Raw genomic sequence first — 26,676 nt, 5'->3', positions numbered from 1 at the left:
TAAACTATGGTGTAGTCTTGTTAATTAATCTATGAAAAGAATGACTATTTCTCCATTATTGGCAACATACTGTTATTTGTGGGATTAATGAATTAATGACTCACAGAAAATGTCAAGCACACCCTTCCGATTTTTTGGGATTGTCTTCGTCTTATGTCTACTTCTATGAAATCCTTACACTTAACAGAAATTTTAAACCCTGTTATAATCCTATACACGAAGAAATTATTCAATACGCAGATTAATCGTTTGGTGGATTAAATATCTGATTCAATTACCTTTGCTGGAGGCAGTGTATTTGATAGTATTACACAAAATATATACATGAATATCTTTTAAAATTCTTAAGATTTTCATTTCAGCTTGTGATTGATAATTCAGCTTGTGATTGATAAATTTATCTGCCATTGATTCGACTGAAATTATTTGCTTTAATCAAATAGCCGTACGTGGTAGTAGTTGTATATACATGTATATGGTTTTTATAACATTTGTTGCGATTTGATTCTGTATAAAAAAAAAAGTATTGAAAGTCAATGCACGAAAATATAATGGCATAAATACAGACTTTATACGAAAATATTATGGCATAAATACAGACTTTGTTCATACTTTTCAAGAAAAAAAAAGTATTTACTGCTTTATGAAGAATGTTAACGTGTTGAGTTTATCTAGGTCATTTCGAAGATTAAACACCTGTCATTTGTACCAAGGAAAATACTATAAAATAGTATTCAGAAACAATGTGACTAAAAATCTATCTTACTTATTCAATAAATTCAAAGCATTCAAATAAGTTAAACTTGTTTGATTAAATGATTAAAAATCCAATACTTATTGCAAATTATGCCAATAGATTCATGTACACTGTATATTTTACACCAAGAACAGACCACTCTCGCCACACAATAAATCGCTGCTTATGCTTGATGACAGGACGATACAATTCTCACTCCTAACAAAGCGATGTTTAAACCTATAAGATGAAGTATTCATGCAACTGTGCACTGTGTCGTGCACTGACCTTGTCAAAATTAAATAAAACTTACAGTCAAATGTAAAAAAAAAAAAAAACAAACAAACCAAAAAAAAAAACAACAACAAAAACAACAAACGAATAACACACAACAAAACCAAAAAAGGATATTTTGCGTGTCTGTTGTCATCACTGGATACAAATCTTATCCAGATTCTATACCAAAAGTACAACAAAATTAAAGCCCAAACTGTGCAGGAAAGATCCTTTGAAACTATTTCTAGGGGTGTTTATGATATTTATTTAATTCTTGCTTGTGTTTTTTGTCCACCACTAGCATATAGTATTGACAACTAAAAAAAACAATATGCTAGAATATCTCATATCTTATTAGCACCTAAAAATGTTCGATCCCATCCTTCGAATTAATTCCCTAGGGAATATTCTTCATCCTCTCCTAAATGGTATTACGAATCGTAATCTCCACATGTGACAGAAATTAAAATTCTTCTTATAATCCGGCACATAGTGGATTGCACATGCGGGATTAATCTCATGGTACAGGCATGTATTGATATAGTAGTGGCTTTGTTGTAGTGATTGTAATGAAAAGGAAATAATACACTTAGAAATAAACTTTAATAGTACAAAAAGCAACCGGTTTCATGCAGTGAGGGTAGATCTGTAATTCATTGCTTAAGAAACTTATAAAAATGTCTTCGGTTACTTTTAGGACTCTCCTAAAAGTAAATGTAAATAAAATTTTGAGTTATCTGCATTGTAAAATCTCCATATCGAAATTACCATTCCTTATTTAGACGAAACAGTCAAGTATGATTTGTCAGTAAAGTATAACAAGAATGATGTATCCTGCATGAGAAACATCCAAGCTGTTCTTGGAATCAACGTGAAGTTTAGACCCATGGATTTTGAACTGCGTAATAACCAACCAATTCATGATAGTAATTCTAATGAAAATCAAGATTAACGAATCTATGAATGAATTCTAAACGAGATTGGTACATACGAAGCATTTGAAATTAGCTATTTTTAAAAACATTTCCTGGTAGCCAAGGTGAATTGGAACAGAAAAACCCGTCAAACTTGATAACGTTTTGCTGGCATCGATTTCGACATGATGATATTTCAATAGATCTGATAACATGTTTTATAGATGCATATGATACTAAAATTTAAATATTCATATTGTTACTTCGAGTTTCTCGTTTGAACTTAAAGTGATATTCTACCACCTATCCCCAATACACATTCTCTAGTGATTCGTTTAATGACATTGTTAATTTGTTAATTAAAATATTATTTTACACATCATCATCGCCAGCTTTCTGCTCAAATTTTCCATGGCTGTTTTTGTTCTCTTTAAAATATCAAAAGTACACCGATTGCTACGAAATGAACATGCTGCTATCTCATGAGATTTGCACAAGTCCCCTATTCTGTGTCTGCAACCCCACCGGATTCTGGATGGATAAAAAAGACCGGGAAGCTTTCACAGTGTCCACCGAGGGGACAATTTTTGACGACATTTGAGAGGCTACTTTATACTTGGTCGCGTATTTTACAAGTTTCTGATAATTGTCCTGGCTAGACAGCTCACAGTATTCGTCGAAAGCACTGACCAGTCGACGTTTAGAAATACCGCATATATCGTTCGTTTCTTCAACGCTTTTCACGGATAACTCTGTTTTTGAAATGGGACCCCTTTTGTTAAATCTACTCTGCTCCAACAGGAAAGAATTGACTTTCCTCTGAACTTTTGGCTTCAGGTTCTCAATTCTTAATTTTTCTTCTTGATACTGATCTTTTAAAGGCCTCTCCTCTACAACTTTCTCTTCAGCAAACTTAACACTTTTGTCAGAAAACAGTGCGTTTGCCGACTTTTTCCTGGTTTTCATAATGCCGCTGGGCAAAGATTGCTGTACGGAAGGCAAGTAACTAGGAATCGGCGTGTTAATCCGGCTAGATGCTCTAGAATCAGAATTACTCTCCGACCAATCGAAAGAATCCCTGCGAGGACGAACTCCCGTGGAAGATTTGACCTGTTGTATCGGCAGATCCGGTATAGCTGGTGGCTCCGGTGTTTGTATGGTGATTGCGGGCAAAATCGTTCCTTCATCCCGAGACATACAGCCGACCATGTTAGGAGGAGCCGATGCTCGGGCGTTCTCTTCTCCATCGTTGATGTCTTTGGCGAGTTTAGTCAAACTAATGGAAAACGAACGTCGGCTTAAAACTTGCTGTTTCATGTCAGGAGGTATACTTTGAAGGAATCTCTGGGTTTTTATGAGGTATAACTCCTGGTTCCTTTCATCCATATACCTCTTCTCTGTCTTGTAGTTCCTTACTGAGGCTCTCTTTTGCTTTTCGTAGCGTACTCGATCCTTTTCGCATCGCATAGAAAGCGATTTATTTTTCTTGAATAGAAGCTGTGTTTTCTTTGGTTCCAACATGACCTCGATGTTTAGCGCTCTGTCCTGCCATGTTAGATCTTGGGTTTTAATAAAAAGAAGCGACATTTCGACTTTGCCTGAAAAAAAAAGGAATAAATCACTTATAATTTAATTAAAACACTCAAAGTGTCAACTGAATTCAACGACAATTTTTTCTTTCTTTCTTTTACCTCAGCATGTAAGTATCTTGACTCCAAAGTTTGTTTGACTATTTTTTTTCTATGTGCCTTTGTCAAGCGTAGGATTTCAGTAGGTGTTTCAAACAGTCATCGCAGCCGATTCACATCGAGTCAATCCTAAACACACTCCTTGATATCAAATGGTATCATGGGGCACTTTAATCCTCCAAGGTGTTGTGCTCTACTTATTACTCTAACACCTTATAATTTTAATTAATGAGTTTTCTTCTCTAGTCCTGGCAGTTACAGCATTAATAGTAAAAGCATGCAGTGCCAAAAATTAATCGGGGACAACAGGTCATAACGGAATTGTATGTGAATTAAAGATTAATCTTAATAATGAAAGGTCTTTTTTCATGGGATTTCTTAATCTTTAAAACGAATTACAGTGGCCTACATTCTTATTAACCTAGTTGATGTAATTTTCTTTTGTTTTGTCGCATGTCAATGAAGTCGAAAAAGGTACCAGAGTGAGATTAAGGTTAAGGATGCGTTTTATGAAATTCGTTGCCAGATCCCTAATATTCAAAGATTTGGTTAACTTCTTTTCATTAAGCATTAACAAAAGGAACATATATATGTACATTTATTCTTATTCACCTGTTCATATGTATCTAATGAATTGAAACTTTAAACAAAAATAAAATCATCCAATATGCATAGAAAATTTGATTTTAATTGAGAATCAAAATGGCTAAAAAATACATCCAAGCTTTCAATCTTTATCAGTTTCAAGCACATTTAGTAAACCATAAAGAAAAGTTTGAGTTGCTTTTGATTCAATCCGATTTAAATGTCCTAGTCAGATATTTCTTCTGCAGAATGATAATTAGGCTTCCAAAATTGGCTCTTGCGGGCATAGTAGTACTATAGGTATACTCAGTCCATTTTTTGTCGGGATTCAGGAATACGATTTTCTGACTGATAGCATTGCCGCTCTCCCCGCCAACCAGTAATATGCCCCCTTTCCTGTGAAGTGCGCCAAAACGCCTTCGGTTAAAGTACTTCATAGTATGAACACAGCTGACATCTCCCTTCTCGGACATTTCCAAAAGAGAACCGTCAGTACATACGATATAAACGTGTTTATCACAGACCACGGTTTTTGATAACTTGCACGGGGATGGAAGGAAAGACACGACTAAACTTGTTGACAGACGCGTATCGAAGCACTGAATGGCATCCGACTCTTTGTCATCTGCTAAAATACCACCAAACACGTATATTTTTTCCTTTGATACAGCGGCCGACATGGACCGTACAGCATGCACGATATCACCAGCTTTTCTCCAAGTTCGCGCGTTAATGAGGTACTCTTCAACAGACGATAGAGTGCGCTTATTTTCATCTTTGATTGTGTCGTCATATCCCCCAAGAACAAATATGCTTTCGCATACCGCCACCATTACATGACGTCGTCTGCCTTGAACTGGAGAGGTGCATCTGTACCAGTCATTGTTTTCTGCACGGTACCGAAGCAGGCAATCGAGTTTCTGAGATCCACCTGATACAAATATATCGTTTCCGTAAACAACGGTTGCAAACTCTCTTCCAAGCTGCACAGGCATGGGAGTTAAAAAGAACCATTTAGCTTGGATAAAGCTGTACGCTAACATATCAACCACTTTCTCCCCGACTGAATTGTATCCCCCGATGACGATAAGGACGTCTTCTACAGATGCATACTTTCGAAAAGCCACGCGAGGGGAGTTGAAGTCCCATCGCCTGGAAGGCAGCAGTTGATATTGTATAGCTTCTTTCACGATTTCCCGACACCGCGAGTTTTCGTTGACAATATCGAGAGGTTCCACTTCGTGTAGTAGGTACTCCGAGCCAAGTAACGGGAGTCGCAGATACTCGAACAGATGTATCGTGTCTTGCTTTCTTCCCTCTGGATCAGTCGCATACCACCGGAATACAGAATCACAGACAAGTTCCTCACTGCTGACGTGGAGATCATCATGGGTAATGATTTCTATCAGATCATCTTTATCCAGACACTGGAAATCCTCCGATCGACAAATATCTTGAAAATTGAACGTAATAATCTCCCATGCCTTTTCTGACAGATTTGGGCATTCGTGTGTTTTTGCTAACTTCCAAGCACCAATACAGTTTTCGTTGTTTATTTTGTCCAGAAGAAACTGTTCGCATTTAACATGTAGTTGTTTGATCTGAAAAAGGGCACTTGCTTTCAGTAGTTCCTCGGCGTTTGCTTTAGTGACAACTTTTGATCCTGTGTAGATAAACTTGATGATACTTTCGAAGTTTTCTTTTGATATTCCTTGTAAGTTTACGACCCCGTCGATGCTTTCTTTCATCCCTGATAAAAACATGGCATCGAAGTAAGGCGACACGGCCGCGAGAACGGCCCGATGGCATCGGAAAGTCCGGTCTTCCACTGTGACGTTGACGTCAGTATGACGTGATTCACGGTACATCTCTTCCAGGGCGTCGTGAATTTGCAGAGCAACGTCGCTCTTCCACGAATCTTCCATCTTTTTGATTATCTGAAAAAAAAGATACAGAAAAAGATGTATTTATTGCTCAAAGGAGATGCTTCTTATGACTTAGAAACATTTTAAATATATTTTATTATATAACCTCTGAAAGGAAATTCCATCGAAAACGTCAGTTATGGTAACCTTAAAATAATTATCATCCCGGTCATCTGAAGTCACTATAATACATATTTAGCGTTATTGCTTAATTATGGACGGAAATTACGCTCTTTGCAATTATTTCACGGCTCTTTGTAATTATTTCGCGAGGTAATGCATGTTGATGTGGCATGGTGACTTGATTAATGGCGCCTGATTGATAATCAATACAATCTCAATATTGTTATCTTTGTAGAACTATCACGCAATGACAAACTGTTTCTTTTCTTTTGCTGTAGCCTGTATTTTTATCTTTTGTTTTTTGTTTCTTTTTTTCGAGTGGATGTTCCTAGAATTTCGCTCAATGACCTGTCTTAATGTCTTTAAAGCAAAACTTTCCATGGAAAGTTATCTACATTATTTTGTGTCATTCTCTCCTGAGAAGTGAGAAGATTTAGTTAAAATATTAGTTTCAGATAGGTAGCAGATTCTTTGGAAGGTTTATCAGTGTTCACGTTAAACAGCATGACAAATCTCGTTTTTCAAATTAAACTTTAGGCAAGATTCGTCCTTTTTCAAATCCATGATAACACTGACATCATCATGGTTTTATTTATTTTGCAGCACATAAAAATACTATTTATAGAGCAATCATCGATTGTTTGACTTGTGCATTGACCAATTAGCGGCTACTTACGCACCAAGTAATGCCTTTGATCCATTTTCATTATCGTTTCGACAGAAAATATACACAAGTCAATATTTGTCACTTTATAATAAACAGTATTATCTGCGGAAATTAAACGCTTACGGGAGCAAGATCAACATTTGCCAAGCAGCATCCTGGTCTTTCAACATGCAGTTAATAGTTTACCGAGGATTCTCCTCAACTCCAAATAGAATGCCGCATTCATTATTGATATTTTTGTACAAAAGAGGGGCATTAATTATAGACCATGCACAAGTCTGATATGAAGGATGGAGTCCTTGAACAAAAAGAATATTCTTGTTGTTTAACCACGTGCATGTTGTTTAAAAACACGTTTGAATGTACAAACATACAAATGTACTAAATATGGCTCCTTTGACTTCTGATTTCATTTTTGTGCATAATTACATAATCTTGTGTGATGATTGATTTTTAGATTATATCATGATTCATTAACTATACAGTTTATCACGAAAAATCCATTACTAAATTGAAATTGCACTTAAATATTTCTTACATATATAACAAAGATAAAAAAAGGTTACACGTCCATAATACGATAAAGGTCTTTTTAATTCGATAATCTTTAGTTCTTTACCACGATCAAATGTCAATCAGTTTAGCCGTGGTAGAGTTTATTTAAAATGTGTTCGACTGAGACATTAAAAATGAACAATCAAGCAGTTTAAATAAGACATCAAGACATCAATAGATATAGAAGATGGATTACTTTGTATATGTCCTTCTATAGATCAACAAGTAGAACAACATACGGGTATCTCAGCTAATCATGGGTCAGAAATGGCGGTAGCTCTATACTATAGATACATGCACATTATCATGTTGTAGCCAATGTCCTCATTGATTGCCTTATTATTGATCAAATGGTACCACTCAGGACATGCCTAATGGAATCTCGATAAAATGAATGTTGAAATAACAAACAATTAACGCGAGACGGAGTCAAATTATTTCTACCCTACATATTTCTTTCTACATGTAGTCCTACATGTAGTATAGAATTTCCTAGGGGTTAAAATTAAAGTAGAAAGTTTGACATTGAGCTAACCGGAAGAGTTCTTCGTAAGATTCTTTTTGATTTATTTGTATTCCTACGTGATATGAATTATCAACATAATATTTTTTGTATTGATATTTAAATATTAATACAGACACATTTAGCTATTAAAAGAAGCATATAAGATAATCTGAATTGCAAAATATATGCATCGTCAAAGGTAATGGAACACTTCTGTTCAATTTTCCACACCTAATAGACATTCATCCAGATGTTATATTTTCTCTTTGACACTGTTTGCCAAGGTAGCATTTTTGCACCCTCTTAAAAATTTAATATCTCCTTATATCTTATAGGAAAGTTGTTTTCCCTACGGGAAAAATTATTTTCCTTTTGGAATATATTTTTAAAGGTAACTAAAATACATAAAAAACAAAAGTTGTTAAAATCTCTTTAAGCATTGGTCTATCATAAAACACATTTGAATTTTTCGATACTTTCGTCTTAGACGGGTGTAAAAATGCCACATTGGCTGTGACATAATTATTCGGCACAGTGTTCTATGTTTATTGAGACCTTTAGGAGAGTTAGATATGTCACTGTAACAGGTCATAATCCTTTCATCAGCAATGATTTTTTATTCGACCAAATACTGTAAACGTATTACATCTGACTGTATTACATTTTACGTGTTCGGCAGAAAAGGCTTGGGCTTTATCAAGTAAGTACCTAGCTAAATGACATGCATATATGTTTAAGGATAGGAATATTTAGAAAAAAAAATAATTCCATTCCACCTAACTCATTAAGAAAATTTCCGCCAAAAATCGTCGAATACAATTTGTTTACAGTATGAGAAGATACAGTTATTTAGTATAATTTAAAAAAAAAAAAAATTGTAACACGCAATATAGTAGTTCCTTAAAACACCATAAACTGTACACAGGGTTATTTTCGTCCAGTGTTATTTTCGCCATTCCACACTTGCAAACGCGGTTTTGCCTCGTCTTGAATCTCCAAAACAAGGTTATGTTAAAAGAGAGAAAATTTAAGGCATTTGCATTCGCCCAGTCTTTAATTCGCCAATTAGACACTTAGAGAGAAAGGAGCGAAAATAAAACGGGGGCGAGTATTTCCTTGTATACAGTTATAGATGTTATACTTATTATCGCTGTAAATAAGTCTAATGTAAAAAAAAAAAAAAAAAAAGTACCAATGAAAACGAATTTTTAATCATCAGAAAGTCTTAGTAACATTGAATATGTGTCTTTGGTTTATGCTTAAATCAAATATGAAAATTTGAATCGAATAAAATATTTAAAAAGTTTACAGATCAAAATTTATTTTAATCATGCGTAATTTGTTTGTTCTTATAACTGTCCAACAACCTGTATAGTATATAGATACGTTAGTTCCGCAGGAAATTATATTGATGTTACTTGCGTATTCAGTATATTATATGTATTACATTATTATATTATATAAAATTTTATATAATGTAAAATCGTAGCAACTGATCAAATCACAACCATAAAGATCACCCTATAATACTCAAAGAATGATTCCTTTTCATTAAATATTTTCTAAAACCCGCAAATGCCTGTTCCAATTCCAATTGCTTGATGATGGAACGCTGCTAACACTTTTACGATTACTTTGGTTTGCAACTTGTCCGCACCATGAAGAAAGACTAAAAACATTTTGAAATCATTCGTGAGCAAACAACCACTGTGATGACGCAGAGTAAAGTCAATAACCTGGGTTAAATTTTAAAATGCGTAGTTGATTAGTATTTAGATAATAAATATCGAAAAACACATAATTACTATTTAAACATTCTTTGCTAGATGCGTCAGAGAGGTATAATTACTGTATTGTAAACCCTAAATAAATTATCACTTAATATGATTCAGCATTCTGAGATGACATTTTTGTACTTAAACATAACTGGATCGCGTTTTCATAGAACAGTACTTAATCTGCCTGTAGGTCAATACTGCTGTGGTTTTATAATATTACATCTCAAATTTAAACCGCTTTTTTGCGCTTAAAACAACAAAATTTTCGTTTAGTCATTGTATATATCTTACATTAAGCTAAAACGAAAATTAATCTGTTGTTGAAATTGTATTGGTTTTACCAGGGTTTGGGTCTGATATCCGGTTTTGCAGTTGCTTCTTTCTGCATAGATAATTGATTTGAATTTGTTCATATTTTTTTTAAAATCAGATAATTAATGACAATAACTTGTTATTAAGTTAGTTAATACTTTAAAGGAAAAAATGTAAATTCATTCAATTAAATTTAAAAGGCATTTTTGGTTGCATTAAATATATTTTGACTTCTTTTATTTCCCAGATGCTGGAATTACCAATGTTGACCCAACGATGTTTTTTAAAACAACTAAACATGTTTTGGTTTCAGTGTTTGTTTTCCACTCATACACCGTGTTACCATTAATGATGGCAATTTTCAATAAGAAGAAAGTGTGTTTATCATTGATAGACAGGAATGGAGCGTACATCCAGTCCTGAGTGCCATTCTAGGGGCTAGCTTCCCTTCATTCACAACAAAGAATCAATGTCAATAGCTGTTAAATCAATCTCTTTGGAACAAGTATGGCAGCTAGACATTTATACCCAATAAATTCAACTTTAACACTCACATAAGGCCAAAACAGACCAGAATTATTCTTAAAAAGGTATGAAACCTCGTAGATTACTTACATCTCTTGAGCAAAGTTCCTATTCTTTTACACTACAGGAAAATGTCCTGTTTTCCGTCAATCCCACATCAGAACCAAACGCTGTAACATCCTGGATGTACCATATTTATCTGGTCTTTAGCTGAACAGCGAAAATTACCTGTGATGACTCGCGGCTTGAACGTACCTATATACGGAGACAGGGTATTGATTGGTTCCCAGGATCTATAGATCTCATATAGCGATACACGGCAAAGTGCTTGGAGTTTCATGAAGCTGTGGGTTGCGAAACACAATGCAAATTCATCGATTTAAAAGCTATTGTGAAATTTGCTGTAAAAATGAGAGATAAAATCATTCATTGACTATTTTTGAAACAAGAAGTAAATACTATGTATAAAAAATTTTGCTTTGTTTTTAGAAATAATCAAATATTGACATGTACTTTCAGTGTTTTTATCAAGAAGTTAATTTGCCTTAGTACATAATGTTTGAGAGGTTCTTGTTCAATCAAATTATAACTCCTGTCTTGGGAGTATTACATTTACTCTCAAGCCCAGCAAACATATGAGAGAAATGTATTAATGGGAAGACGGGGGTCATGAACGATAAAAAGAAGAAGCAGAAGTGGGTGTTTGGGGAATTATTCTACCAATTAGAAAAATAAGGTAATGTATTGGCAAAATAAGCGTTGAATTATGACTTTTAAATAATTGCTCTTTACACATTGATTTCACAGTGAAGACCATAACCATAATTTAGTTGCATTCGATTCTTGCATTTGAAGGTTACTTTAAAATTGTCATTTTTTAGATAGCTGATTATGAAACTTGACAGTATGTGAGGACTTTAAAAGAACCCACGAGAATTGAGAGAAGCGCAATCCAATGTCTGGGATAATGTAATAATTTTCGCCCACGTAGCAGTTCAGTGACTAACATATCAATTAAGTATAAATGATGTTTCCGTGTAGAATTACAAATATTACAGATCACCATCGATGCATAGTTAATATTTCATGCGAAAAAAAATATATCTTCAAATGAGTCCCTATATTACCATGGAAAAAATAAGCTGATATTAATATAACATGTTTGCCAGTGAATATGTCAAATACTGAGCTTAAATGATTTTTTCCATATCATAAGGATGTTCATCAAGTTACACAAAAGGTTATCTCGTTATTTTAACCATGGAATACGTGCCATATTTTCATGAGAAAAAAAATCAAATGCAACAATGAACAAAGCAATGACGAACCGATATAAGATTCCTAAATACTTTACAGAAGTAGAATGCATGCAAAAAAGTAGACAAGTACTTTAATTTAGTCCAGTGTCATACACTGTAGAACGAATCACACCAAAGGGCAGATCACTCTAACTGCTAATTTATCGAAATATAACTTCTTTTTTCGAGTGGAAATAGTCAAAGAATCACAATTAAAATTACCATGACGGTGGAAATCTTTTGTGTGCAGTGTAGATTGACCCTTCATTAATACAATCCTGTCACATTAAACATTATTTAATTTTTTTCTCACTTTAAGTCACTTTGGATATATCATACATGCCTCCGCAAACATTTCACTACAGGATTTGCGCAACACGTTTACACATCTTCAAAAAATTAATTTTAATAAACAATCTATTCGATTTAAGTTTTGAGTTTTAAGCTCAGTTTTGAAACACATTCAAAAATTTCTCTTGGGTATATTTTACTGTCGTCTAAAATATATACATGTAGTACCATATCAAATTTAATTTCCCCCAATAGTTGTAGAACTTTGTTTTGCTGATTTCATCCCATGATAGATAAAAAAAAAAACTTCTTCCAGTTTCCCACACAACCGGTAAAGTTTTGCATTTTATTACTTTTTGACACTTGTTTCCTTCACAGTGTTTTCTTTTTATATCTGGGTATTTATTTTAATTTCAAATCTGTTTGTCACTGTTACTGTCTAATTAGAATCTTCAAAATCATTGTGTGTTTATACATACATATACATACATCTTCATCCCTTAATGTTTGACCCATTTGATAACGAAACCAGTAATAAAAGAAGTCTATTAGCCTCGTAAAATTTTGAAATTGAAGAGCATAAATTTCTTTCTATAAGAAAAGTTAGCACAACTTATTATCCTTTAAAGATTAATATTGACAATCATATCACATGTTATCCTCACCACTAAATATTTGCTGTTTGCTGCTTGTATATACAGTATCTAAAATAATCTCTAAGTACATTTGAAAGGTCGTCCATATGTACATACCAAATACATGCACGCCATCTTCAACTTTTGACTTTACAACAGGTACATGCGTTTTATCAATGAAATTGAGATGCTACAATTTTCAGTGAATATGAAGCTTTAACCCCTTTACATTCTTGTTTTAATTTTTGGCCGCAAGAGAGGAAATGATGATATCGGGAGGTATGTTCATTTGATTTAAACTTATTTTCATCAACAGCTCATGTTAATATATCCTAGATAGCTACCATGGATACCACTTTGTACCAAATGTGAAATCTCCATTAGTCATTTACACATATCTTTCCCTGTTGCACTGTTACGATTGCTATTATGCATATTTCCAATTGAAATACAAATCATGTCCAAACAATATTTCTTATTGGTAAAATCATTTCTTACCTAAGTTCAGATACGTGTTGGTTGAATTCACCAGTCTGGTTAGAAACACGGTACATCGTGGCTTTTTCCTCTATATGTAGAGTACGTCTATCAGGATGGGAAGTTCAAGGTTACAGATGAAATGAAAAATTATTTTGAAAATTATGGCTACATCAAAATAAGGTAATATTATATTATTTGCTGACACAAAGATTTGCGATCACATTGCTATTTTTAAACTTCAGAATGATTACGCAGGCAATTATGTCTTTCATGCATTTCAAATCCTCTACAAATTGAGACTGATAATGAAAAATTTGAAAACACATCGCATATATTTTGCAGGAATTTTTTGGATGATGCAGAATTACAGAAAGTAAAAGAAGTTCTTGAATATAACCAAGAAATCACTAAACACTCGTATGGGGTAAGCTCCGTTCAGAATAGCACTGCAAGATTGCATATGCATACAATTATTAAATGAAGAATTTAGCACCAATTCCGTGAATTAGAACATCGTTGTTTTCAAAGATTTTTTATGGTTGTCAGATTCCTGATGGAACAGGGAGAGAATGTAAGATGGCATTATGGCGTCATCCAGGAAGTGATGTCACTGGCATGGTAGCTAGGTGCGAGAAAGTAGTTGACATCAGTGAAAAGGTAGTCGGACATTAAAAATGTTTCTTGTTGCCAACTTAGCCAAACCAAATATGTAAACTGAGTATCATCCTCACACCTCTTTATCTTTAACAGCTACTTGGAGATGAAGTATACCATTATCACACTAAATTAATGATGAAGGAAGCCAAAACAGGAGGACAGTTCCTTTGGCATCAGGATTATGGGTATTTTGTGCTATGTGAATTTCAATTTTCACCTAATTCAATGATTTTTGTCATTAAAACCTAGTAAAATATGTTTAGCGAGTTTTCATAGCATGGCACCATTGTTCATTTTGTCCGTGGTTCTTTGACAATTACTACATGCTTGAAATAAAAACAAATTACCATGTGAGATAACCTTTACTTGCTTGGTGTATGAAATTAAAAATGACTATTGGTGTGTATATTTTTGTTTTCAGATACTGGTACAAGAATGGCTGTTTATTTCCAGATATGTTAACTGTGTTTATCTCCATAGACAAGTGCTGCAAAGAAAATGGCTGTCTGCAGGTAGATTATTAAAAACAAAAACATCGAACCAGATCGTCAACAAAGAACTGATATCAGGAAATTCAATCCTGTATATTTTCAATTTTCATTGTTTTTGTCTGTGATAAACCTACAATTTGATTTTATCATGTTTAGTCCAATACATTTCATCAATGTCTTTTAAAAAAGTCTTTTTTAGTATTTTAACGTACACTTGCTGAAAATGATATAAGTAATAAAGAATTATTCTTTGAATATTTTGAGGTGATCAAACACGGTTGGGGGGGGGGGGGGGGGGGGATCAAATCTATCTTAAAGTCCACAAAAACCCATCAATATATACATGTATGTCCATAATCATTTGATAAGAATTAGCTTTTAATGAATCATCCTTGTTTTATTTAAACCATAAGGGTTTGAGTTTATTTTTATAATGTCTAGGCCTAATTTTTTTTTAAATATTCAATTCTGAAATTATATAAACACATAACTATGTAGACTTCCAAATTTATAATTGCCATCAGCAATGTTCGATAACTCTCAGAAATCTGAAAATTATTTGCTCAATCATATTTTATTTTGCAAAAATGTAAAATAAGCTAACATGGTTTTAAAAATTACCTATGTATCTAAAAGTGTTGCACTGGATCAGTTGTTCTATTATTTCATGGATAAAGATTGCTGATTCGAATCCTCAACGTGTTGAACCGAATTGTTAGAAGTGGTTTAGATGATATGCAATAAGATATATGGACTTTAAACAGTTAGTACTTAATATTAAAATACAGATTTTCCAATTAAGATTCTGCGAGGTTCCCATAAATGTGGCAGGATCGACCACTTAATGGTTGCCGGACAGACTGGAGCAGATGTAGAGAGAGTAAAAGAGATCGAGAAAGTGTGTCCAATGGAGTTTGTGGAAATGGAACCAGGTATGTCAGACTAAGAAACAAGGTAGACAAGTGAATTTACTTCATGAAACTAATATTTGTAACCTTAAGCTGCAGTCTTTGTTTATAAAATAGATTGTCTTTTATACACTTTTGGTTTGTAGGTGATGCATTGTTCTTCCATAGTAATTTGTTACATACCAGCGGGCCTAACAACAGTGATTTAAGGAGGTGGGCCTTCCTAATGGCGTACAATACCAAGTCCAATAACCCTGTCATACCCCATCATTGTCCACAGTACACTCCCCTGAAAAAGGTAACACACTTCATTCAAACACGAGAATATCTTAACTTTACAGATTGGACTTTTTCATTAAGGGTAAAAATGTATTAAAAAATAATGAAGTATTGTTTACATTATGGTTACAAATACCAATTTATGGCAAATTTTTTTCATTACATTGTCAATATACTTTGCCCGTAATTGATCAAAATCATTTTGAATACCCCCCCCCCCCCCCATTTAAGATCCGATTATGGTCAGAAATATCTGTATATTTCCTATGGAAACAGGTTCCAAATTCAGCCATCAGAGATTGCACCAATGTAACAGACATGTCAGGGAAGGAATTCTTGAATCCAGCCGAGGATAAAACTGTTAATCTTAATGCAAAATAAGTTCTTTTGTACGCAAAGTGTTGATATATCCATTGTTCACGTACGCAAGAATAAAATGAATATAGTGTGGAATTGAATAAAAGTACATCAAAAACAAGAAGAAATAGAAAATGCCTTGGTTTTTATTTTCTTTTTCTCTTGATATCATTTAGGTACGATTGATTTAATACTAGTATCAATTCTATGTAAGAATCAAATTTCGGTAGGCGCTAATAGTCACCGATTTTCATCATATTTTTCTGTTTGACAACTTAAATTAGTAAGAAAAGTTTAGCTTCGGTTACCTGGCATCGGTTACCCATAGCAACCAATTTCTAGTGTATTTTTGCTTTTTACACCGTTATGTATTCATCAATGCAATATTAAAAAAAATGGTGGCTATGCGTAGCCAGATCCCTTTATTTAAAAAAAATTATTCTTATAAAGAATTGATGTTAAACAATGCATTTAGTAATTTTTTACTCACAAGAAAAAACATCAGCTATTTTAGAGAGACAAAACTAGAAGGACAAGAAAAGTTGTTGGATACCTTGATACAGTGTATAAAGGCAGGGTTCTCAAATTAGGCATACTCTAAAACCTGGCCTGGCCTGGCCCCATTGGCCTGGCCTTAACGTTGGCCTGGCCTCACTTTTGGCCTCAAAATTGGCCTGGTCCCAAATTTTGGCCTGGCCTCAAGTTTGGCCTCTTCAAAAATTTTTGGCCTCTTATTTTAAAATTTTTCTTTTTCTTATTTTCTTAGACTTAGATTGAATTTTTATTGATTTAATTTAAAATTGAAAATTCAATGCTTTTTTAATATTTAAGGAATAATCATATGAAAAAATATGACAAGTGACCGTTTTTCAAGTTTAATTAATTTAATCCATGTCTAAACACCCAAAAAATACCTTTGACATGCATGTACAGCATTGCTCTTACTATTGTTAAGGAATAGATGATGAACATACAAAAGCGATTAACTATAAAACTAAGAGTCGCCACCCCCCCCCCCCCCCACCCCATCTCCCATTTAAAAGAAGAGACTGACCTGAATGATATCCAAAATATTTGTAAACTGGTACATACCATTAAATCGTTATCATTGTGTAATGCAGTTTGTTTGCATTACCTGTCAACACCGATCAAGCCCAAATTTCTCTCTCCAGCAGAAATTCGATATCAACCTTTTCTGTCGCTAATCTGCTACATTGGGATCAGATTCATTGCCTCTCCTGTCATTTAACATTTCACGCGGTCTATTTAAATTAATGGCATTTGTGAACGACTGCAACATTGCATCCTCTGATAGCTTGACTCAGTGATGGTCATTTATCATCACCTCCTGATTAGAGTAGAGTTTAATGCATGTGTTGCTTGTATATTTAGGAAACAATTTTTATCCTATGCGGAATTGTCATTATCAGAATCTGAACAAAGCAAAACATTTGTGACCTTTGATGTTAGTTAGAACAAATATTGGCCTCTTCCTTTATTTTTCTTGTCAAACAAATCGTTGGTAAAAGAGTTACATAGATATTGTCCGATCCTGAGAGCAGTTTGATCTAAGTACATTGCATAATAATGCCATGGTTATACTATGACAGGGCAAAATCATATTCTTAAGTTCTTAATTAAGAATTAAAAAAAGACTGAATAAAAATCTATTAGAGTGGATTACTTGACATACCTGTAGTCATAAATATGCATTGTTAGTACTATATTTTCAATTGTAACTATTATTTTTAAAAAACTATCACTATAAGACACTAAAGTCACCAAGTGGGATGTTTAATGTGCATTGAAAATAAATCAATAAAAAATCAATAAAATCAATAAAATCATCAAATATATAAAGAAAATATAAAGATAATTTGAGGCCAAAAATTTTGGTAGAGGCCAAATTTGAGGCCAGGCCAATTTTTGAGGCCAGGCCAAAATTTGGGGCCAGGCCAATTTTGAGGCCAAAAGTGAGGCCAGGCCCACTTTGAGGCCAGGCCAGGCCAATGGGGCCAGGCCAGGTTTTAGAGTATGCCCTCAAATTAGACTTTCATTTTGGGCGGATTTAAATACCACTTCACTAAAATTGATTGCACAAAAGTTAGGATCATGTGTATAACATCTCAAATCTACACTTCTCACGCGTCAAAATTAAATGAATGGTATACTTTGATATTTACAACAACCAAAAAACCCGCCATGATACTCTTCGACAGAAAAGGCCTCCTGATTGTAGTTTTTCTATGAAGTTTAAACACAAGTGTAAACCTATCACATTATTTTGAAACATTTTATTTTTTGTATATGTACTATTGATCCAAATCATACTTCAAAGTATCGAGTAATTAATTAAACAACATCAAAACCCAGTGTGACTCAACTTAATCTTAAAAATTAATATTACTTTCGAATTTGAAACAGTATTTTGAATGTTTAAAATTAATTTCGGACAGTAAAATTCAATCCATTTGTTGGTAGATGGAATATTCAGTTTGTTCGTACCTTAATGGCGCTTTTGTGCAGCAATTCTATTTAATAATGTTAAACGAACTGTTGCTAACACTTGTTATGTTTGGATATTTTCTTAAATTGAAAAATTTCAAAAATATAAAATGGATGATACATTAATCACAATTTAACCTATATGTTCTGCTAATACAAATGTTAATACAAATGTCACCGTGTTTCTGAACACTACATGTAGTACCGTGGTAAGTGAAACGGTGATATCTCTATCTTCCGTGTTGTCTTGGGAATTATTTACGTTCGAAACCATTATCGGAGATTCAAGGCAGAACAAGTCATATTGTGACGTCCGAATTTGTTGTTCTCGTTGAAGAGAAATCGAAAATATAGAGATGTATAAATAATGTATAAAGTACTCTACTTGGGTTTTTACAATTGACTTGATAAAATAATAATTCAAAGTGAAATTAAACAATCTATAAATTTATTTCTGTCATGAATCTGTAATAATCAGTATATGTTAATACAAACTGTCTACTTCCAGTTTAATTATTTCAACGACTTTTTTAGACCTTTTTATTGATTGTTCATACATTCGTTCTAAATCTAAGTGTATAATAAAAACTACACTAAACATCATTCTAGGATGTTAAAATATACTAAAATAATAATTCAAAATACATATCGCGATAAATTTTCAACTGTTTTATATGTGTGTAATAGGAAAGACGGAATGGGCATATAAATACACTGAAAGCATATGGCTGGACCGGGAATCGAACCCGGGACCCCTGCAATTCTATCACTGAGATATCCAGGCCGATATCCACGATCCATGTAGCCCCAACTATTACATATGAATAGGTAGAGGAATTTTTGTTGGAATTTTAAATACTTTTCAAAAACAAATCTTTGGTATCGCATTATTTGTTTTCAAAGACCAAAGTGAAATTCAAATGCTTTCAAGACTATGTGCCAGCCATGGAAAAAACACATCATCGATCCTTCAAGGGCGCGTTATGAATTATTCGTAGCCTACAAAAGTGACAAAGAATCACTTACCTGCCTAACAGCATTATTGCGAGTGTATCAAATACCATAGCTACCGAATATGAATCATAAATAAGTCACGAAATCCTTTTAAAAAAATAAGCCTTAGTTATGTTACATGCAACTTCCTCGTATTTCTGTTAAGTTTTAATAACTGGTAAATACATTGCTTATTCTGGGATGAAGACCACCTACACGATTCTTCAAGGCCTTATATCCTGCGTCTTTGCTTCACGTGTCATCCTCCATGGGTTTTTGGCCTTCTTCTTTCATGTTTTCTGAAGGACTCGCTAATGATGTTGCTTTATGGTTTGCATTAGGTACTAGTATGCCCCATCTATCACTATCACCTCAATAACTTCCTCCTCAACTGTTTCTGGATTTATTTATCAGGAGTCGAGGCTTTTGGTTGCAAAAGGTGTAGGAATTTGTTTTGTAAGGTTGATGTCAGAAAAGGTGTCCATTTGTGGGTTGTCGCCACTGTAGCCCTCTGTGTTTTAAGGAACATATGCACCATATGGTATTGATATAAAATTTGATTTTCTTTACATGTTGTCAATTCTTTGAATTTACTGATTTTCCAAATGGAAGATTTGTTGCTTTCTCTGCCCTATCTATAAGAAGCCAGATTGCTATCAAAGGTGTTATGTTGCAGGAATCTTCTCAATTAATCAATGCAGATAAGTGTAGATAAAGAAGCTGTGACCAATCTAGCTTGTATGTGTGTAGTTGTAGTCAGTATGTGGACCAATCCAGCTTGTATGTGTGTAGATGTAGTCAGTATGTGGACCAATCCAGCTTGTATGTGTGTAGTTGTAGTCACTATGTGGACCAATCCAGCTTGTATGTGTGTAGATGTAGTCAGTATGTGGACCAATCCAGCTTGTATGTGTGTAGTTGTAGTCACTATGTGGACCAATCCAGCTTGTATGTGTGTAGCTGTAGTCAGTATGTGGACCAATCCAGCTTGTATGTGTGTAGTTGTAGTCAGTATGTGGACCAATCCAGCTTGTATGTGTGTAGTTGTAGTCAGTATGTGGACCAATCCAGCTTGTATGTGTGTAGTTGTAGTCAGTATGTGGACCAATCCAGCTTGTATGTGTGTAGTTGTGGTCAGTATGTGGATCACGCATAAAACCTTGATGACTGGTACGTTCCTGAATACACCTTTGGTCCTCTTTGGGTTTTTTTTTTCAGCTATCGTCATCAAGCTCATCCACATAAAAAATGAGTTTTCTAAGATACTGATCAACTTCTTCCTTGGACCATTAAAAGTTGTCTGGTCGATCCATTCTTAGCAGCTCCTTTGTGAACTTGAATGCGTCTGTTACAAAGTGTGCCCCATCTCTAACATTCCACCTCTTCATCTACCTTGTTCTCTCTGCTCGCCTTAGTCATGCAGGCTCTGACCTTACGTATTCAGTCAATACTATCCCCCATCCTCACCTTATCTGAAGCCCTTTTGAACTGCATATTGAGTTGTCTAATTTCTTCTCGACCTCTATTATAAATGTTGACTTTATGATTGGGTCTTGTTGTTCTTGCTTCATCTATGCCAGATATTTCCTTAACAATGTAATAAATAATTAAAGGTTAAACGGTGTCTTATTCTTCCTTTCTGTCTTAACTTGTTTCCGGGATCCTGCTAACTTCCTTGTCGATGGTGTTCCAAGATATGTGATCCTTCATCCTAGGCAATGCTTCCTTCTCTCATCCATCTCCCTGTGGTTAACGGTTGTCCAAGAAGTCAGAGACTCTTTCGAGCAAAGATTTCGCTGAAGAGTTCTTAGCAATGCCTCTATGCTTGAATCTTTTTGTGTCTCAATAGCAGTTTTCCTGTGATGTTTGTTTCCATCTCTCGACCACATTCAGACTTAAATTTGTCTATCTTAAGACCTCTGGCATTTTCGCACCACACTGGCATTCTTATTTTGCAACTTTTTACCCACTGTTGCTTGATATTTCCCCCTCATAGTCGTTGTTCGATTCGGGTCTGTTTCTACTTGGTCCATTCTGTTGAGCATCTCTGAACATCTCACCTTCTGGGGATTTTATTCTCTCGGGTGTTCTGTAGCTCTATAGTTTGTTGTAGCTATGGAAGCTGGCCTTACTGTCTGTGAAGATGTAAATGGTATGGTCTTACATATACAGCCCATCAAGTGATTTGGATGTGTAATATAAGTATAGCTCACTCCATGTAATAAACGTACGCGTATAATAGCGAAATTACTTTTAATTGAAATTTCAATGCGTTTGCATCTTTTTGACCGTTGTTCGAGAAGAAAATAAAACGAGAAAAAAAGATTGTATCATTGTATATAATAGATACAGAGAGTGGTAGTAAAGCTTTCAAGAAAACAAGCTGAGTAGTTTTCATGTGAAACCACTTGTCAACAATTTATTCAACAATCTTTGTACATCATGCATTTTACGCACGAGCAATCCAGCACACAGAGTTAGTCGTTCAACAGAGTGATTGTAATCGTAAACAAATCTAGGTCGGTGTATTATTCTCTTGGTGCTTTATGACAGGTAAGATTCAAGTTTACGTAAAAATATTTATATCAGTTTATGATTTTAATGTTTTTATTAACATTTATCATATATTTTAAAAAGTTCAGCATCGGATCTTGCCAGAGGAGAGAGGGTTCAAAGGGGGGGGGGGGGGTGTCTAAAGGGTGAAGTATCATATATATTTTTTTAAATATTCAATTCTGAAATTATATAAACACATAACTATGTAGACTTCCAAATTTATAATTGCCATCAGCAATGTTCGATAACTCTCAGAAATCTGAAAATTATTTGCTCAATCATATTTTATTTTGCAAAAATGTAAAATAAGCTAACATGGTTTTAAAAATTACCTATGTATCTAAAAGTGTTGCACTGGATCAGTTGTTCTATTATTTCATGGATAAAGATTGCTGATTCGAATCCTCAACGTGTTGAACCGAATTGTTAGAAGTGGTTTAGATGATATGCAATAAGATATATGGACTTTAAACAGTTAGTACTTAATATTAAAATACAGATTTTCCAATTAAGATTCTGCGAGGTTCCCATAAATGTGGCAGGATCGACCACTTAATGGTTGCCGGACAGACTGGAGCAGATGTAGAGAGAGTAAAAGAGATCGAGAAAGTGTGTCCAATGGAGTTTGTGGAAATGGAACCAGGTATGTCAGACTAAGAAACAAGGTAGACAAGTGAATTTACTTCATGAAACTAATATTTGTAACCTTAAGCTGCAGTCTTTGTTTATAAAATAGATTGTCTTTTATACACTTTTGGTTTGTAGGTGATGCATTGTTCTTCCATAGTAATTTGTTACATACCAGCGGGCCTAACAACAGTGATTTAAGGAGGTGGGCCTTCCTAATGGCGTACAATACCAAGTCCAATAACCCTGTCATACCCCATCATTGTCCACAGTACACTCCCCTGAAAAAGGTAACACACTTCATTCAAACACGAGAATATCTTAACTTTACAGATTGGACTTTTTCATTAAGGGTAAAAATGTATTAAAAAATAATGAAGTATTGTTTACATTATGGTTACAAATACCAATTTATGGCAAATTTTTTTCATTACATTGTCAATATACTTTGCCCGTAATTGATCAAAATCATTTTGAATACCCCCCCCCCCCCCCATTTAAGATCCGATTATGGTCAGAAATATCTGTATATTTCCTATGGAAACAGGTTCCAAATTCAGCCATCAGAGATTGCACCAATGTAACAGACATGTCAGGGAAGGAATTCTTGAATCCAGCCGAGGATAAAACTGTTAATCTTAATGCAAAATAAGTTCTTTTGTACGCAAAGTGTTGATATATCCATTGTTCACGTACGCAAGAATAAAATGAATATAGTGTGGAATTGAATAAAAGTACATCAAAAACAAGAAGAAATAGAAAATGCCTTGGTTTTTATTTTCTTTTTCTCTTGATATCATTTAGGTACGATTGATTTAATACTAGTATCAATTCTATGTAAGAATCAAATTTCGGTAGGCGCTAATAGTCACCGATTTTCATCATATTTTTCTGTTTGACAACTTAAATTAGTAAGAAAAGTTTAGCTTCGGTTACCTGGCATCGGTTACCCATAGCAACCAATTTCTAGTGTATTTTTGCTTTTTACACCGTTATGTATTCATCAATGCAATATTAAAAAAAATGGTGGCTATGCGTAGCCAGATCCCTTTATTTAAAAAAAATTATTCTTATAAAGAATTGATGTTAAACAATGCATTTAGTAATTTTTTTACTCACAAGAAAAAACATCAGCTATTTTAGAGAGACAAAACTAGAAGGACAAGAAAAGTTGTTGGATACCTTGATACAGTGTATAAAGGCAGGGTTCTCAAATTAGGCATACTCTAAAACCTGGCCTGGCCTGGCCCCATTGGCCTGGCCTTAACGTTGGCCTGGCCTCACTTTTGGCCTCAAAATTGGCCTGGTCCCAAATTTTGGCCTGGCCTCAAGTTTGGCCTCTTCAAAAATTTTTGGCCTCTTATTTTAAAATTTTTCTTTTTCTTATTTTCTTAGACTTAGATTGAATTTTTATTGATTTAATTTAAAATTGAAAATTCAATGCTTTTTTAATATTTAAGGAATAATCATATGAAAAAATATGACAAGTGACCGTTTTTCAAGTTTAATTAATTTAATCCATGTCTAAACACCCAAAAAATACCTTTGACATGCATGTACAGCATTGCTCTTACTATTGTTAAGGAATAGATGATGAACATACAAAAGCGATTAACTATAAAACTAAGAGTCGCCACCCCCCCCCCCCCCACCCCATCTCCCATTTAAAAGAAGAGACTGACCTGAATGATATCCAAAATATTTGTAAACTGGTACATACCATTAAATCGTTATCATTGTGTAATGCAGTTTGTTTGCATTACCTGTCAACACCGATCAAGCCCAAATTTCTCTCTCCAGCAGAAATTCGATATCAACCTTTTCTGTCGCTAATCTGCTACATTGGGATCAGATTCATTGCCTCTCCTGTCATTTAACATTTCACGCGGTCTATTTAAATTAATGGCATTTGTGAACGACTGCAACATTGCATCCTCTGATAGCTTGACTCAGTGATGGTCATTTATCATCACCTCCTGATTAGAGTAGAGTTTAATGCATGTGTTGCTTGTATATTTAGGAAACAATTTTTATCCTATGCGGAATTGTCATTATCAGAATCTGAACAAAGCAAAACATTTGTGACCTTTGATGTTAGTTAGAACAAATATTGGCCTCTTCCTTTATTTTTCTTGTCAAACAAATCGTTGGTAAAAGAGTTACATAGATATTGTCCGATCCTGAGAGCAGTTTGATCTAAGTACATTGCATAATAATGCCATGGTTATACTATGACAGGGCAAAATCATATTCTTAAGTTCTTAATTAAGAATTAAAAAAAGACTGAATAAAAATCTATTAGAGTGGATTACTTGACATACCTGTAGTCATAAATATGCATTGTTAGTACTATATTTTCAATTGTAACTATTATTTTTAAAAAACTATCACTATAAGACACTAAAGTCACCAAGTGGGATGTTTAATGTGCATTGAAAATAAATCAATAAAAAATCAATAAAATCAATAAAATCATCAAATATATAAAGAAAATATAAAGATAATTTGAGGCCAAAAATTTTGGTAGAGGCCAAATTTGAGGCCAGGCCAATTTTTGAGGCCAGGCCAAAATTTGGGGCCAGGCCAATTTTGAGGCCAAAAGTGAGGCCAGGCCCACTTTGAGGCCAGGCCAGGCCAATGGGGCCAGGCCAGGTTTTAGAGTATGCCCTCAAATTAGACTTTCATTTTGGGCGGATTTAAATACCACTTCACTAAAATTGATTGCACAAAAGTTAGGATCATGTGTATAACATCTCAAATCTACACTTCTCACGCGTCAAAATTAAATGAATGGTATACTTTGATATTTACAACAACCAAAAAACCCGCCATGATACTCTTCGACAGAAAAGGCCTCCTGATTGTAGTTTTTCTATGAAGTTTAAACACAAGTGTAAACCTATCACATTATTTTGAAACATTTTATTTTTTGTATATGTACTATTGATCCAAATCATACTTCAAAGTATCGAGTAATTAATTAAACAACATCAAAACCCAGTGTGACTCAACTTAATCTTAAAAATTAATATTACTTTCGAATTTGAAACAGTATTTTGAATGTTTAAAATTAATTTCGGACAGTAAAATTCAATCCATTTGTTGGTAGATGGAATATTCAGTTTGTTCGTACCTTAATGGCGCTTTTGTGCAGCAATTCTATTTAATAATGTTAAACGAACTGTTGCTAACACTTGTTATGTTTGGATATTTTCTTAAATTGAAAAATTTCAAAAATATAAAATGGATGATACATTAATCACAATTTAACCTATATGTTCTGCTAATACAAATGTTAATACAAATGTCACCGTGTTTCTGAACACTACATGTAGTACCGTGGTAAGTGAAACGGTGATATCTCTATCTTCCGTGTTGTCTTGGGAATTATTTACGTTCGAAACCATTATCGGAGATTCAAGGCAGAACAAGTCATATTGTGACGTCCGAATTTGTTGTTCTCGTTGAAGAGAAATCGAAAATATAGAGATGTATAAATAATGTATAAAGTACTCTACTTGGGTTTTTACAATTGACTTGATAAAATAATAATTCAAAGTGAAATTAAACAATCTATAAATTTATTTCTGTCATGAATCTGTAATAATCAGTATATGTTAATACAAACTGTCTACTTCCAGTTTAATTATTTCAACGACTTTTTTAGACCTTTTTATTGATTGTTCATACATTCGTTCTAAATCTAAGTGTATAATAAAAACTACACTAAACATCATTCTAGGATGTTAAAATATACTAAAATAATAATTCAAAATACATATCGCGATAAATTTTCAACTGTTTTATATGTGTGTAATAGGAAAGACGGAATGGGCATATAAATACACTGAAAGCATATGGCTGGACCGGGAATCGAACCCGGGACCCCTGCAATTCTATCACTGAGATATCCAGGCCGATATCCACGATCCATGTAGCCCCAACTATTACATATGAATAGGTAGAGGAATTTTTGTTGGAATTTTAAATACTTTTCAAAAACAAATCTT

General features: G+C 34.0%; 4 protein-coding genes across 4 annotated transcripts; 2 read left to right on the top strand and 2 right to left on the bottom strand.

Annotated features, from left to right (window-relative positions):
• Positions 1-1,075: 1,075 nt before the first annotated feature.
• Positions 1,076-3,894, bottom strand: LOC105346278 (uncharacterized). Its single transcript, XM_011454787.4, has 2 exons — positions 3,618-3,894; positions 1,076-3,524 (listed from the first exon to the last, which is right to left on the bottom strand). Exon 2 carries the CDS (start codon positions 3,511-3,513, stop codon positions 2,407-2,409), a length of 1,107 nt encoding a protein of 368 aa, XP_011453089.3. The 5' UTR covers positions 3,514-3,524; positions 3,618-3,894; the 3' UTR covers positions 1,076-2,406.
• A 371-nt stretch (positions 3,895-4,265) lies between these two features.
• On the bottom strand, positions 4,266-10,996 carry LOC105346279 (kelch-like protein 24). Its single transcript, XM_011454788.4, has 2 exons — positions 10,680-10,996; positions 4,266-6,136 (listed from the first exon to the last, which is right to left on the bottom strand). The coding sequence occupies exon 2, from the start codon at positions 6,122-6,124 to the stop codon at positions 4,406-4,408; it is 1,719 nt and encodes a 572-aa protein (XP_011453090.2). The 5' UTR covers positions 6,125-6,136; positions 10,680-10,996; the 3' UTR covers positions 4,266-4,405.
• Positions 10,997-12,915: 1,919 nt separating this feature from the next.
• LOC105346281 (L-proline trans-4-hydroxylase) lies at positions 12,916-16,095 on the top strand. The gene is made up of 9 exons (XM_011454789.4): positions 12,916-13,092; positions 13,392-13,473; positions 13,636-13,717; positions 13,840-13,950; positions 14,044-14,135; positions 14,372-14,462; positions 15,244-15,373; positions 15,496-15,647; positions 15,905-16,095. The coding sequence occupies exons 1-9, from the start codon at positions 13,077-13,079 to the stop codon at positions 16,007-16,009; spliced, it is 861 nt and encodes a 286-aa protein (XP_011453091.3). The 5' UTR covers positions 12,916-13,076; the 3' UTR covers positions 16,010-16,095.
• Positions 16,096-22,556: 6,461 nt separating this feature from the next.
• On the top strand, positions 22,557-23,406 carry LOC136272183 (uncharacterized). Its single transcript, XM_066073335.1, has 3 exons — positions 22,557-22,682; positions 22,805-22,956; positions 23,214-23,406. Exons 1-3 carry the CDS (start codon positions 22,595-22,597, stop codon positions 23,316-23,318), a joined length of 345 nt encoding a protein of 114 aa, XP_065929407.1. The 5' UTR covers positions 22,557-22,594; the 3' UTR covers positions 23,319-23,406.
• Positions 23,407-26,676: the final 3,270 nt, after the last annotated feature.

Source organism: Magallana gigas, chromosome 2, assembly GCF_963853765.1.
Source record: "Magallana gigas chromosome 2, xbMagGiga1.1, whole genome shotgun sequence".
Taxonomy (NCBI): domain Eukaryota; kingdom Metazoa; phylum Mollusca; class Bivalvia; order Ostreida; family Ostreidae; genus Magallana; species Magallana gigas.
The sequence above is the reverse complement of the archived record's forward strand: the minus strand, read 5'-3'. Positions and strand labels throughout refer to the sequence as shown.